A 14909-nucleotide genomic window follows, 5' to 3' on the forward strand; every position below is an offset into this window, starting at 1 on the left:
CATGAGCAGCTGAACTGCAAATTTGAATACACAGGGTTTATCTTGCTTAAATGACTGGGAGACAAGTAAGATGAGTGCAGACCAGAGCCTGGCCCAGATCATGTTTAATTGGCAACAGGTTCGCCTCTTCACCAGCTCAGCCTGAAATAAACACTTGCACTTCTGTGCAGAGCTGGAAGAATAAATATGTGTCATCTGTTTGTCCTGGTGTAATGGAGAGGGGGGCAGAGGGGAAAGGAGGAAAGAAAAAAAAGGAAAAGGAATTAAAAAAAATTCAGACTAGTCTCTCTTATAAATAGCACAAGAGAGACAGCTCAGGAGGTGGCTGCAGAGCTGGCAGCACTAGACAGGATCTCCAGAACAAAAAAAATCCAGGAAATCCCCAGTGTCACTTCTCCCCACAATTGATTTAAAATGAGCTTATCCCTTGCACTTGGTACATGAGGAAGAAGAAACTTCCTGGCTACGAGGGGGGGGGAAACAGTTATTAATAGCACCACAATGAGCAAGTATCAGAAGTTATGTTGCAGCCCTGGAAGATCTTGGCTGGATCTTGAAAATATCTGTTGCTATGGCAGTAACTGCTATACATGGTAACAGTGAACAGTGGTGTGAGAACAATTTATTTTTTGATTTGGTGGCCAAAACAAGTTCCTTTTGTTTTCTCTCACTAAAAACTCAAGCATTTATTAGCTTGTGTTCAGTCCAAACCCGAGCTTTTCACTTTCAGCAGTGTCAAGGAAGGCAGCAACAAAGAGGCAGACTCAGAAAGACAGGGAAGCAGGCAGTGCTCTCTGTCCTTGTTTTATGGCACAACTGATAGACTCGGGCAAAGACCTGGACCATGTTCAACTCCCCCTTATTCCTTTTATATTTGATGCCCACCTAGACAGTCCTCATCTGCCTCCAGTACTTCCAGCAGTTAGAAGCAAGGACTCTTCTGAGATGGGATGACCTGACACTCAGTGCTCAGCGTGACAGCAGACCACAGTGGTGACTCTTCCATTCTGCCCTCTGCTCCCCTCTCTGCTGTTCACAACCTCCTCTTACCCTCCTGCTGTGCTGCCCAACACCAGCCAACACTTTCCCAGGATTACCTGTAACCCTCAGCCTCATTCCTGAAAGGCAGATCTCAGGATTTCTGCCCTCCTTAGCTCACAGCCCATTACTGCACACATGGACCATGGCTCACTCTTCCCCATCCATCACTTTTATCCCAGTTTCTAGGTCACATACAAAAGCTGCAAGCACCAGAAATCCCAGCCGGGCTTCCTGAGGGACCTTCCTCCACTGGTAAATCTGACAGTCTGTTCCTCACCTTTCTAGCCTGGCTTTTAACCATTTACTCACTCATGCAGCCTTTCTTGGATACCCCATGCTGAAACTTTACAGAAGTCCACTAGACTCCACTGGATCAGCCCTGCCATGTGCTCCCAAATACCTTCCAAGTACCCATGGAGTCATGTGGCTCAGTTTTTGTCTACAAAAGCTATGCTGGCTCTTCTGCAACGTGTCACATCTTTCCATGTTCCTGCTTAATGGTGGTTTCTGGAAACATCCAAGAACATAAGATACACATCTTGGGAGAAATCAACTGCTCCTCCACAGCTGGGACAACAGGAGAGGTTTCTTAGGCAGAGCACATAAGCCTGGTTATATCCTCTCCTCAGCTTCTTCCTTATTACCCCTGAATCCACACCTCTCTTATGGGTGCTAAAGGCACATTCCTGCCTGTTCTTCCTAGCACCTGTTTCAGACTGGCAGCCCACAAGTTCACCCAAATGCTTTTCTGAACCTGTTGATGCCTTTTACATCCACAACCCCCCAGGACAACAGCTTCAGAAGTTCATCCCACGTTGTGTAAAATGAAAGTACTGCCTTTCACCTGCTCTAAAGCAGTCTCCTACAGCTTCCATCAAGTCACCCTGGTCCTACTGCCACAAGACTTGGTAGGTAAAATTCAACTTAACCAGTGCCTTGACGATTCTGTATACCTTGAGCCAATATTGCTACTACAGATTTCTATGCCCAACATTTTTCTTCTCTCTCCCCACAAGGCAGCTGCTCTCAGTAATTTTGTCTTCTCTGCAGCCTGTCCAATACCACTGTCCTTCTCAAGATGCAACAACCAGGACTGTGTCTTAGACCCCATGCCCAAGGTCACCCATAGGATGAAAACCAGACCCAGGACCAGTCTCTGGGGCCTCCCTGCTGAAAAATAACCTTTTTAAGCCTCACCCTTTGCTTTCACCAGCTCAGTCCATAACACGACCTTTCCTCCATGCCCATGGTGACTTAAGTTTCTCAAAAGCCTTTGGTGCAGAACTTTTTCATAGGCTGCTTCAAAACCCAGATATATGGTCTACTGGTCCTCCTACCCACATGCTCACCAAGCTCCAGCAGGTCCATGAGGCAGGGCTTGCCTTTAAGTTAGCTCTGTTAACTCTTCTCCAAGCAGCCGTGCTTGGCCATGCCTTCAGTGACATTCTTCATGGCAGGCACTGAGGTCAGACTACAGCCCTTCCCCAGCTGTGTGCCTGGCACAGATGTGGAGCCACTGATGTGTACCTCCCGAGAGGCTCCTCTTTTAAAAAATACCATTGCATTTGCCACCATCAATTTCTGTGATACCAAGGGCACTTAAGCAACAGGATATGCACAAAAGTATCTCAGCAATTTCAGATTTAAGATCCTAGGGCACTCTTGAGTAAATGCTATCTGTTCCTGACTGTTCCTTATCAGTTCCCCTGTTTGCTCTAAGGCTGTTCCTACTGATATTCAATGCTAGACAACTTCTCAGACAGCTCTTCTGTAACAAGCCTGTAGTTTGCAAAGCTACAAAGCTCCTCCACAGGAGTTGAGATGGTCAAAAAAATGGTTCAGATTTTTCTGTGATGGCTTTATCTCCCATGCCTCTCACACCTTGATCTCTCCTGCTGCCTGTCTCCAAAAGGTTTTGGAGGCATTTGAAAACTAACCATATTACACAAATTCATTCCTCAAAAGTTTTATCCTGGCCTGTCTGACTTGGATTTTACATGTAACCTGATGAAATTGGTACTTTTTTTCATCATTTTGTATGGATAAGACTTCTGCTTTTTGACCAAAAACCTTCTCACTCCCCCAGCCTTCTCTCCCTGCACATTTCCTTTTGTTTTCTTCTTTTAAAGAAAGAAAAAGTCTTTGACCTTTTCTTGGTGGATGTATCCATTCCTTCTGAGCTGCCACATCACCAAACACCTCCCATACCACCTCTGGTCCTATCAGCTACTCCTTAGCACAGGGACAGAGCTACACAAGGCAGACAAGTATCAGGGCACCACTATAACCACAGACAGCCCCTTCTCAGCAGACCAGGGAGCAAACACCAGCTCCGTGGCAGGGCAGACATAAGTCTCATTGATTTTATTCATGCTGCCAGTCATAAAGAGCCCATCATAACTGCAGGCTCAGAGTTATTATGACTGTTCCTGGGCACTTACCTGCTGAGTTTTCACAGATAACTGCATATTTCCAGTTTCCAGATGCCTAAACTGAAATGTGTTTCCAGCTGGAAACATGTTATGTGACCAAAGCACCTCCTGAGGCACCCACCAGGTGAGAGGCAGCAGTGCCAAGGCTCCTCCTTCCTGGGGGAATGCAGGATGCCACCAAAGGGCAGCCAAGATGCCAGGAGAGCAGGGCCTGGTGGCAGTGTCTCCCTCCCAGGGAGCAGCTACAGCCTGGACCTTCTCCCTTGTTTTCATCACTGCTGAGCACACAGAGCTGTAGGTCAGGGCCAGCACGGCTTCTGCCAAGGTCCAGACAGAGACAAGAGGCAGGGCCCAACCGCTAAAAAACAGGTTTAGTCAGCAACAGGTTTTAATTGTCAAAAATAAAAAATTCACAGATCAGTTTTTGCCTGAAGAAAAACAAGGGATTGCATCTCCCAGCTGTTCATTACTCTTCTTCACATCTCCTGTCACAGCTTAGCAGGTGTGAAGTTGAAAGAGATGAAGCCTGATACTCTTCTGCATGTTGAGCAGCACAGAAAGCTCTGCACCCTGGAATGGTGGTGCCTGCACCTCCCCCCAGCAGCACCCAAATTTCACAGCCAGGGCCACTGACATTGCCCACCTATTCCCTGTCCTGATGAAAGGCTGCACATTCACCAGCAGAGCAGTCCAGGCTCTAGTACATCTCACCATTAAAGCTGTACATGCTCATCTGCCTTTCCCAGGGGAAAGAGCTGCACACTTGGGAAGGTTTACAGCTACAGCCCTACAGGCAAAGCAGCACCAGGTCCTACCACAGGTAACAGCACCAAAATGGTAATTTCAGGGGAATACTGTTAATTCATGCAAAGCTCCTCAAATCCTCTCTACAGTCCATGGAATTCCTGGGTTTATCCCTGGTCAGGATGCAGAAGGCAAGAAAGCAGCACTGCAGGCAGCCCTGTGAGAGATCTGCCTGTTCTCTGACCATTCCCATGGGTTCACTTGAAGAAATGGCTACTGCTGGAAGCAGCTGAGGTTTGAGAAGGTAACAGAGAATTGAACATGTGCCCCCGTGCCTGCCCAAGGGTGTTCCTGGGACCAAGCTCCAGCGGGGCCAAGCACTGCATGCCCTGCCAGGACGGTGGTAACGGAGCCGCCGCCGGCAGCTGCAGAGGCGATTTTATTTCAGCGCCCAGAGTACAAGATGTACGTGGTATCAGGAGACACTCTCAGATAGGAAACTGTGCTCTTCCCCAAAGAGCCTCTGGTGCAGGATGCAGCCCAACATCAACACACCCTGAGCAGAGCTCACTGCCTGAGCCACCCGGGCCAGGCAGGAACCAGCACGTCAGCCACTGGAAGTCGCTCGTCTTTACATTTCCAGCTGAACTCCGGGCTGTTTCAAAGAGTCACAGAATGGTTAAGGCTGGAAGTGACCTCAAAGATCATCAGGTTCCAACCGCCCTGCTATGAGCAGGGACACCTCCCACCAGCCCAGGCTGCACAAGCCTCATCCAACCTGGCCTTGAACACCTTCAGGGATGGGGCTTCCACAACCTCCGTGGGAAACCTGTTCCAGTGCCTTCCTGCCTTCATGGTGAAGAATTTCTTCCTAATATCTAACCTAAATCTCCCCTCTTTCAGTTTAAAACCATCACCCCTTGTCCTTTCACTACACCACCTGGTAAAAAGTCTCTCACCATCTTACCTGTAGGCCCCCTTAGGTATTGGAAGGCCTCTGTAAGGTCTCACTGCCCTATCCAGTGATCACCAGGCTGTGCTCCCTGTTCCACCTGCAGTCTTTGCTTTGTGCTGCAGAGCCAGTGGGGCAGAGAGAGAGCAGCCCAGGATGAAACTTCCCTCTCACCCTGCACTGAGCACACTGGGTTACTGAAGAACCTGCCCCCCCACACACAGGCAATCCTTGCAGCTCAGCAGAAGTTTTCCTTACTCAAATGGAGATAAAAGAGAGTGATATCATCCCTCCAAGACCAAACACAGTTTATGCGCATGAGCGCTCAGCTGCCAGAAGCAGCACTGGGTGCCAGTGGGGGACAATGCCATCACACCCTGAGGGGCCACCTTGCCCAGGAAGAGCTACAGGGAGCCAGAGAGGCTGAAATCACCTACATCTCCCTCTCTGCCAGACTAATCCAGCTCTCCGTGTTTTAACAACAAGGGCAACCTGAAAAACAACAGCCAAACAGGCTGAGACAGTTGGGGTTGTTCAGTCTAGAGAAGAGAAAGCTCCAGGGAGACCTTAAAGCACCTTGCAGTGCCTGAAGGGGCTCCAGAAAAGTGGGGGAGGGACTTTTGACATGGGCTTGTAGTGAGAGGACAAGGGGGAATGGATTAAAACTGGAGGAGGGGAGATTGAGGTTAAACATTAGGAGGAAATTCCTCACTGTGAGGGTGGTGAGACACTGGAACAGGTTGCCTAGAAAAGCTACAGCTGCTCCATCCCTGGCAGTGTTGAAGGGCAGGTTGGATGGGGCTTGGAGCAGCCTGGTCTGGTGGGAGGTGTCCCTGCCTGTGGCAGGGGGTTGGAACTGGATGATCTTTAACCCTTCCAACCCAAACCATTCTATGATTCTAAGTGTCCCCACCACAGGGAGCTCTGCCCAGCAGTGACTTGCTGCCAGCCTCCCTCCCTTGCAGCAAGGTTTTGGCCTTCAAGACCAAAGTCTCAACAAGGCACCCAAAGTCACCACTCCAGCATGGCTGGTGCAACAGGCTGTGGGAGAGGGAACTGGATGGTAAGATCATGGAACACTGCAAGCAGGACAGATCCAATGACTGCTGCTGGAAGGACAGAATTCCCTCTGTGTCTCCCCCATGGTGCCTCACCAGTATTCACCACACAAGGACACTGGAGGTCCTAAATCCCACATGGAGACAGTTCAGCTTGCTAACTACAAACCAGCCCCATTTTCTCTTGCTATAGTGAACTAAACCACTGCTGATGGGACCCAGGACCAGAAGAAACGAGGGAGGCTGTGCACACCTTCATCCTAAATCATCGTCCTTGTCTTTCTTACCTTTTATACTTATTGCCACCCCACATCAGACTTCTGTTTTGGAAAAGCCTTCAGTCTCCAGAGCCTCAAACCCATGTTTTAGACTAATTTAAAATTACAGCTTCAGTGAATCTAGGCTGAGGTGTCAGACCACTACCTACTCACCAGGCCTCTCCTCAGCAGCTTCTAAAGCTTCAGTACAGAAAGGACCATGGAAATTGCTTTTCATCCTTATTTTCACTGATTTTAAAACTAATTTAATGAGAATCAAAGTAGCTTATTTCATGGCCAAGTTTTGTAAGGAGTTTCCAAGCCAAAACTGCAACTCTTCTGCCAGTTGGGCTCAAATGCAGGACTGCAGGCAAAACCCTGAGGGCAGCACCAAACCCAACACAAAGCTGCCCTCCAAGCCCCAACTCTACTTGCTTCACATTCATTTTACTGTACTGATGAAATGCAACTCAGCCACACCCCAGCCAGACCATCCGTTGCATTACAGTGGTATAAAATGCTAAGAAAGTGTACCTCCATATCTCATTGTACTTAGCAATTGTCCTCAGACACACAGTCAGCTCTTCTCATGCCAGCCACACTCCAGGTTCTGCATCTCAGCTCACAGCCCTTTCACCAGCTCTCTTTGCTTCACTTGATAGTGATTCATCACCAAGAATTCATAAAACACTTGGAGCTTCTCCTCTCACCATAGCTTACAGCAATGCCTGCAAGGCCTAATAAAAAAATCCCCAACTAATTACTGCAGTTGGGGAGCAAAGAGCAAGACTGGGGCTGATAAACAGAAATGACTACCAAAGAACTACAATATGCATGAGGAGGAAACAACTTCAGGACCAGAAGAAGACCAGATATGGCATTTGGTTTTAAGACAAACTGGAAGTGTTGAAACTAACAGCTGGACCTTGATGTACTGTTTAAATGCATGTAAAGGAGACTCAGAGCCTGGAGCACAGTGTGTGACCAGCACAGCTCACCCTAAGGCTGCAAACAGCTCTGCACTTGCTCCTTCTCACACCCCCCAAAAGCACACGGGGACAAGCCCAGGGTAGATAAGGCTGCGAGGGGGAGGAATGCACAAGCAGATGAGGCAAGGGCCAGGACCCGAGCTGGAGCAGGTCGAGGTCCTGACAATAAAACCCAGCCAGCCACACCAAGGGCCTGGCAGCCAGCACAGGGGCACCAAAACTGCAGCCAACATCCACCACCTGGTCTGGCCACAGCCTCTGGAAGGGCATCTTTCCAGGCAACACAACACAGCACTGCTCACCTATTACATCCCCTGGATCTGAATTTAATTATTCAGCTATAAAGTCTCCTATAAGAACTTTTTCTCTGACTTTGCTTTGTTACTGAAAATATTTCACACCCTTCTCCTGAGTGCTGGCTGCTGCTGCACATGAAAACCCCCACGCAAGACAGGGCACTGCCTCAGAGTCAAAAAAATCCAAGACAGCTGAACTCCATGTGGCTAAAGGGGATTTGCTGAGCTCAGTCCCAACTCGTTGGGCAGCATTGTGCAGGGCTTTTCTTGGTCTCACTGGTGATGGAGACAGTAAGCCTCTTTGTCATTCTTCTGGGAAAAAAAAATAAACACAAGGAAAACCAAACAGAAAAACCAGATCTGCAGAACAAAGAAGCTATCCTTGCTACAACACACCTGGCACTGGGCCACGGGTTCATGATGTCCAAGATGACATAAAATCCCACTACACTGAGGCTTTTCTGCCTCTGTAAGAGGTTTCCAGCCAGAAAGCAGCAACCTTGTTTGCCCAGGTAGAAAGCAGCCCCATCTGCCAAAGCCAGGCGCCGTACGGCAGCGTCCCACAGCTGCCAACTTACACACACAAATGAGCCCAGCACAGCTTTGGGTTGGGTTTTTTTTTCCCCTCTCACTTGGCTTGTTTGTTTTTCGTAGATCATAAACCCTGTGGCTATGAAAAAGGTTAGTTTAGAGGGGCCCAGGACTGCTCTGCTCCAGGCTGAAAGAGGAACGTGCAACAGGTCTGGGGAGCACAGGACACTCACCATCATCCTTGTTCAGAGCAGTCTCCATTGAGGAAGGAAAAGTGCTGGGAGAGCTTGGCTCAGGGAGCTGGGCACAAGCAGGATATAAGAGAGGTAAGAAAATACATCTCCAACATAGAGCCAGCCTTCTGCTTGCCTCTGATGGCTGACAAAGCTGCCAATGGATAATTTTACTCAGACCTCCCTATTTCAGCAGTTCCCCAGCGCTCTGCAGCATAAAGCCCTCAGTGGAATTTCATGCAAGACCTAAAGCTCAAACAGACAAAAAAGCCTGAAAAAAATAATCTTAACATCTCCAGTGCTTTGGTCTTTCAGCTTGTTTGTTTTTTCTTCCAGAGGGAATTTTCTGAGGTTGATTACATTGTCTGACACGAGTCCCTTCTTTTCACCTGAAGCCTGTAACCGCGGGAGGCCAGACGCACCCCAACTCCTTAAGCTGTACCAACCCTCCCTGGGGGTCATGTGCTCCTTTCCATCCCCCATGCTTCACGGCAAACAAACAGGTCAGATCTTCAGCATCCTCATTATAAGCTCCCCAAACCTCTTTTGGCCCTGTGCATTGCATAACCAAAGACTGGCAGCTGATGACAAACAAGGAAAAAAGCTCGGGAGTGTAGCTGGGGGATGGTTGACACCAGCTACACTGAAATTCACTGGTCAACATTCAACAGGGAAAATAAAGCACTGTTACTGCTTACTTACATCAGTAACCTCAAACAGTTGGAACAGTAATTAGGATGAAAGAATATATCCCAAATAATGGTATTTTTTCCATTCTCCCACAAGACAAAGACCAAGTGCAAAATTATTTTCTCTTGACCTACAGTGTCTCGATCCAGACGGACCTCACGTCTATGGCATCAGTTAATACTTTCCTGCCACTCCAAAAACTGGCTGCTTTAAGAAACTGCCCAAAGCAGAAGCTTACTCTTCCCCATGAAAAGTATAAAGACAATCAGACAGACAGCTTGCTTCAGTGGCCATTCATGACTGAGCTACTAAAAAGTACTTGATCATTAAAGCCACCTTCCCTACAAGGGCCCTGCCTTTCTGAGCACCTTGACAAGGGCAGGAATTAACATCAAATGTCTAAGTGATGACAGGAGAGCTCAGAAACCTTCTATGAATCCAGCTAAAATCAAATCCCAGTGTCTGCTCTGAAATGTATTTTTACTATAAATAAGAGGCACTTCACTAACTACTTGAATCTGCCCGGAGGGCTTTTTAAAGAAACACAAGCATATACGTGTCACAACAAGGCACAAATAATTGCACTCCACCTGGGGAGGACTGATGGAGCCTAAGTGAAGCACTTCAAATTCTGACGTATTTATTTGCTGAAAGCTTGGAAGCATCTCCTCCTAATTGCATCATCCACCAAGAAAGCCATCTGAGTAGTGAGACCGGAATGGAAACACTGGGAAAAGAGACCACAGGGAAGGAGGAAATGCTGGTGCTTTCCTTTGAACTTCTGATTAGGTTCCATCAGAAGACTCTGGTGTGTCTGGAGGTGTTTCCCAAGGACCAGGCTTGATCTGCACGGAGTCAAACACAACTCCACCTCAGGAGTTTGCTCCAGGCCACGCCAGGCCCGCTGATGGGAGCAGCTTACAAAGGACAAGACAGTGATGGTGGACAAGATGTCTGCCTTGTCCTCCACAGCTCATCACCCCTCCTCTATCTCTGCCAGCAGAGCTACTCCAGCAAAAACATACTTCTGGTTTCACTTTAAGCCAGTCAGGCTTTCACCCCTAAACCACTTCATCCCAAGGATGGCCCTGGCAAGCTCCCTGACAGCTCCAGCAGCACATTGAGAGGAGCTGGAATGACAGCAGCAGTGCGTGGCAGCAGTCAGGCTGCCAATGACCTCTCCCACCTGCACTTATCTCCACTGATGTTGGAGAGCAAACAGACACCTTCACTCCCCCAGCCCATTTCCTGTGAAGTGAGTTACCACGACGCTCCTCCAGGAACAGGCTCATCCAGCAGAGGAAAGCAGGACAACCTGCTGGGAGCAGGAGCTTCTCCTGCGGTCACACTACAGAGAGGGTGTTTATTGATGGCTTGTTTCAGCCAATTAAGAAGAGGGCAAATCAGAACAGGGCACAGGAACCCAGTTTGGAGGTGGGGGGGGGGGGGGGCACTGTGCAATCAATAACAGCAGGAGGTTCAGGCACTCTGCCAAAACCAGAAGACCCTTTTCCTGCAAAGCCACAGGCACAAGGAGCCCATCAGCAGCTCCAGGGCATGCTGACGAAGCATGGAAGTCTTCACTCAGTCCTAAATTAAAACTTCTGGAGAAACACAGAAGCTAGGGCTCAGGCAAAGACAAATTAAAGCCTGAAGTGATCTGAATGAATCACATGCAACAAACTCAGACTCAAGATACTGAGATTCAATAATAGTCTCCATTGTAATCAGAACATAAAGTGTGTGAACCCTTTATATCTTGTATTAATCAAATAAACTGGCCAGCCAGGACAGGTTTTACACTAAACAAGCACATTCAGTGCCACTCAAGTCCTTCTACTCACCCAGCTAACAGGACTTCAGCAACCCCCAGTACTTCTGGCACAGGCTGGAATATCTCCCTCTGCTCATGTCCCAAGGGCTTTTAATTCAAATAGTCAAAAATATGCTGCTAAAATGGCAAGTCCAAACCAAAAAGCTTTCTTCTCCATAGGTAAAATGGCAATCCAGCAGCATTCTTACTAACGCATTTACTGACGAAAGAGTATAGAAAGAACATGTATATATATGAAAGAAATACAGACATGACACATCCTTTTGCAGCTTCAAAGAAAGGGTTCATGAATATTTATTAAACTGCATTGCCAGGAGGGAAAAAAAACACCAAACAACCACCACCTCCACGGGCCAAAAAGCCAGAATCCTTCAGCAGTTTATGCTTTGTTATCTTTAATTACAGAAGCAATCCCATTAAAGCTGATTCAGATCTTACAGTCCTTCCCACAGTCCCTCAGCAATGCTCACAGTTCTTCCTCCATGGCTCTATAGGAAAAAAAAGCTGGTTCCTAGTTTACAAAACTTTACCTGGTTGCCAGCAGTTCGTTTCCCTTATCCTATTAAGCCAACTTCAGAAGGACAAGATTAATTTAAACAAATGCCTCAAAGCTCAGTCACAAATACACTGAAATCTGCAAGACTTCCTTACCCACCAAGCAGATCACTACAGGAACCTCAGCCTCTCCTCCTTTCATCTCTGCACCACAGCACATCACATTTTTCTAGAGATCAAGTCAACCAGTCCAATGGGAGGCATTTGCCTTTTGTGTCCCTGAAGCAGGGCAGCCTTCAGTGAATCAAATTCTTCGCCTCTAGTTGGCACATTAAACGTGCAAGTCTCTTGTGAGGTTTTCAGCTGCAGACCCAGTAACAGTCAGGTTGAACGCAGCCTTTTGCATCACAAGGAGGACCATAAAATTCTGCTGGTTGCAAAACGCACCAAGCCAGTACACTTGGATCTCCCTGTAGCTTATGTGCTCCCAGCTAAGGCCAAGACATCTGTTTCAGCTAAGCAAACCTGTTGTGAATACAGACGGCATGTGAACCACCCGACCAAAAACCTGGCTTCAAAATCTGCATTCCTGTAATCCACTGTGATCTCAACATTATTCCAAACAGCCTCCATCCAACTGATGGGAAAGGGCTGTCTCATCAACCCAGCACTCACCAAACTCAAAAAGCACCAAAGAGACAGTCAGGGGGAAGGATGCTGAAAAAATTATGCTGCAAATCCAGTGCAAGAAGCCTTGCACTCCTCTGTACTGGCTACCAGAGCCATAGCCTCAAATCCTGGTGGCTTTGCCAGGTTTTGCAGCTTATCCCCTGAAACAAGCAACCTGCAGCTTCCATCTCTGTGCCCTTGGCTGTCACAAGCAGAGAGGCAGAAGGTGCTGCTGCTGGCAGGAGGAGAGTGTGCTGCTGTGCTAACCGTTTTGCTCTGGATGAATTCTGGTATTTCTACATCCACTCTCAAGGGGATTTGCCATCCCTTCCCAAGACGCTCCTTACAAACTAACTGAAACAGAGTTCTGCCCGAGCAGATGCAGGACAGGCAGAACAAAAAAAAGGAAAGAACAACTTCAAACACAGCAGAAACAAAAAAATTATTCCAAACACCTTGCCCCGTCACTGAGGTACCAGGCAAAATGCCAGTACAGCCCTCCCTCCTCTCCCCCAGACAAAGAGAATGTGAGAAGCCAGCTGAAGTCTGGTGCTCCTGGGGGGAGCCTCACTCGCAGGAATGTTAAAGCGTTTGGAGCTTTTCACATAGGATGAAAAAAACATGCTGGCAAAACAGCACAACAGCAACAGGCATCAGCTGCGAGGAGGACGGTGCTTCTGCCAGGCTCCACACCTTCCTCCCAGAAAAGCCAAACTTAATTCAACCACTTCTGGCCGATGAGCTGAGGCGCAGCGACCAGAAGGAATTCTCCCTGCGTGAGGTTATTCAGAGGAGCCATAAAATCCACCCGCGTTTGTCAGAAGCAGGATGCAGCCTGGAAAACTGGCCTGGCTACCTGGCCCTCCATTTTCACAGCCAACAGGTGATCTCGGCTGGGTCTCCCAGCTGGAACCAACCCTTTCCTGCTCACCCCTCACCAGCAGACCAAGTGCAACAGCCACTTCTGCGCTTGGCCGGGGAAAACAGTGTCGATTTATAATTGTGTTTAGCTCTTCAGCGACGGAGGGCAAACTATAGGTGCACCCACCCCGCAGCCTGCGAGCCTGGTCCGAAACGGGCACAAAAGCGGCGGCTGCTCCCGAGGAACCGCTCGGGGAGGGCGGTGGGGCCGGGGCCGGGCAGGCCGGGGGGCTGGGAGCAGGGCCCGGCCCCCCGCCCGGCTCGGGGCTGCGGCTGGAACGGGGCCCTGCGGGGAGCGCGGCGGCTGCGGGAGGCTCCCCGCAAACGACCCCGCAGGGGCGGCCCAGCAGCTCCCGCACAAGTTGTTCGCCCGCCCGCCCCACAGCCCGGCCCGGCCGCCCCTCACCTGCGCGCCGGGCCCGGGGCTCGCTCGGCCCGGCCCGGCCCGTCCCGTCCCGTCCCGTCCCGCGCTGCCGGGCGGGCAGGCCCCGGGGCCGGCGCTGCCTCCGTCCCGCCCGCCGCCTCAACAGGTGCGCGGGGCCGCACTCACCTCTCCGCCATGGTCCGCCCGCTCTGCCCGCGAGCGGGGCAGGATGTGAAACCCGAGCGCGGCCCCGCCCGGGGGCGGCGCGGCCCGGGGACCCCCGGCCGCTCCCCGGGTCCCTCTGCTGGGGCCGCCGCGCCGCGCCGGGCCGGGCCGGGCGGGGAGGGAGGGAGGGAGGGAGGGAAGGGGCGGCCGGCGCTGGCGGGGCCCGCGGGCCGAGGGCAGCCCCTGGCGGCGGCTGCGGCCGCTCCGGGCCCGTCTGAGCCCGCCGAGCGGCGGGAGCCAGGAGGGGGAGAAGCGAAGCTGGAGCGCGTCCAAAGGGCATCGCAGCTGGGGAAGGGTCTGGAGAACGAGTCCTGCGAGGAGAGGCTGAGGGAGCGGGGTGGTGGAGCCTGGGGAGCTCGGGGGAGACCGCCTGGCTCTCTCGAAATACCTGAGAGGGGGCTGGAGCGAGGGGCGCGCCTCGCTCCTCACTCGTAGCTGGGGGTAGGATGAGGGGAGACGGCTTCGAGTTGTGGTAGGGAAGGTTTAGATCGGGTCTCGGGAACGGTTTCTTCCCCCAAAGGGCTGCCAGGCCCTGGCTCGGGCTGCCCAGGTGCGGTCCCCATCCCTGGAGGGGTTCTCAAGCCCTGGAGCTGGTGCTGAGGGACCCGGGGCAGGGGTGGCCTGGGCAGGGCTGGGGGAACGGGTGGATTTGATGATCTTGAAGGGCTTTATCCATCGAAATGATTCTGTGATTATCTGAGGAGCTGGTCGGCAGTCACAACCAGGTTTGTGAGGAAGGAGCTGTACCATCCATCACGGGGTTCTGGGGACAGCAGGTGGGTCACACACCTGGAGGCTGGTTGAGGCAGGGCCCAGATGTCACCTGTGCTCGCTTCTGGCTCACAGCTGCCCCTGCGAATTGTTTGTCCCTGACGCTGCCACCTGCAACACCCAGAGCTGGCAGGGGTTCTCAAGCAGGCAGCTGCCCCCCGCTGTGCACAGCACAGCTCTGCTCTGCCCTCTGCTATTCCTGACATCCACCAAGAGCCAGGATGGAAAGCAGGGCTTAGGCCAGTGGGAATTGACCCAGCCTGGAGCATCAGGAGAGAAAAACACCTTCATCTGTGCTGAATAGTGAGCTGTCCCTGCAGGGTCACACAGTGGGATGATGAGCTTTGGGGCAGCCCATGGTGTAAGGCTGCCACACATCTGGATTTGCCCAGATGTGCCCTCTTTTT

The 14909-nt window shown here is 50.7% G+C and overlaps 1 protein-coding gene across 1 annotated transcript in view; it reads right to left on the minus strand.

Annotated features, from left to right (window-relative positions):
• Positions 1-13781, minus strand: part of LOC127391142 (rho GTPase-activating protein 39-like) — a 55023-nt gene extending 41242 nt beyond the window's left edge. The window contains exon 1 of the mRNA XM_051633476.1: positions 13693-13781. Coding sequence (XP_051489436.1) covers positions 13693-13703 — 11 coding nt within the window. The 5' untranslated portion in view covers positions 13704-13781. The remainder of the gene's footprint in view (positions 1-13692) is intronic.
• Positions 13782-14909: the final 1128 nt, after the last annotated feature.

Source organism: Apus apus, chromosome 15 (assembly GCF_020740795.1).
Source record: "Apus apus isolate bApuApu2 chromosome 15, bApuApu2.pri.cur, whole genome shotgun sequence".
NCBI lineage: Eukaryota > Metazoa > Chordata > Aves > Apodiformes > Apodidae > Apus > Apus apus.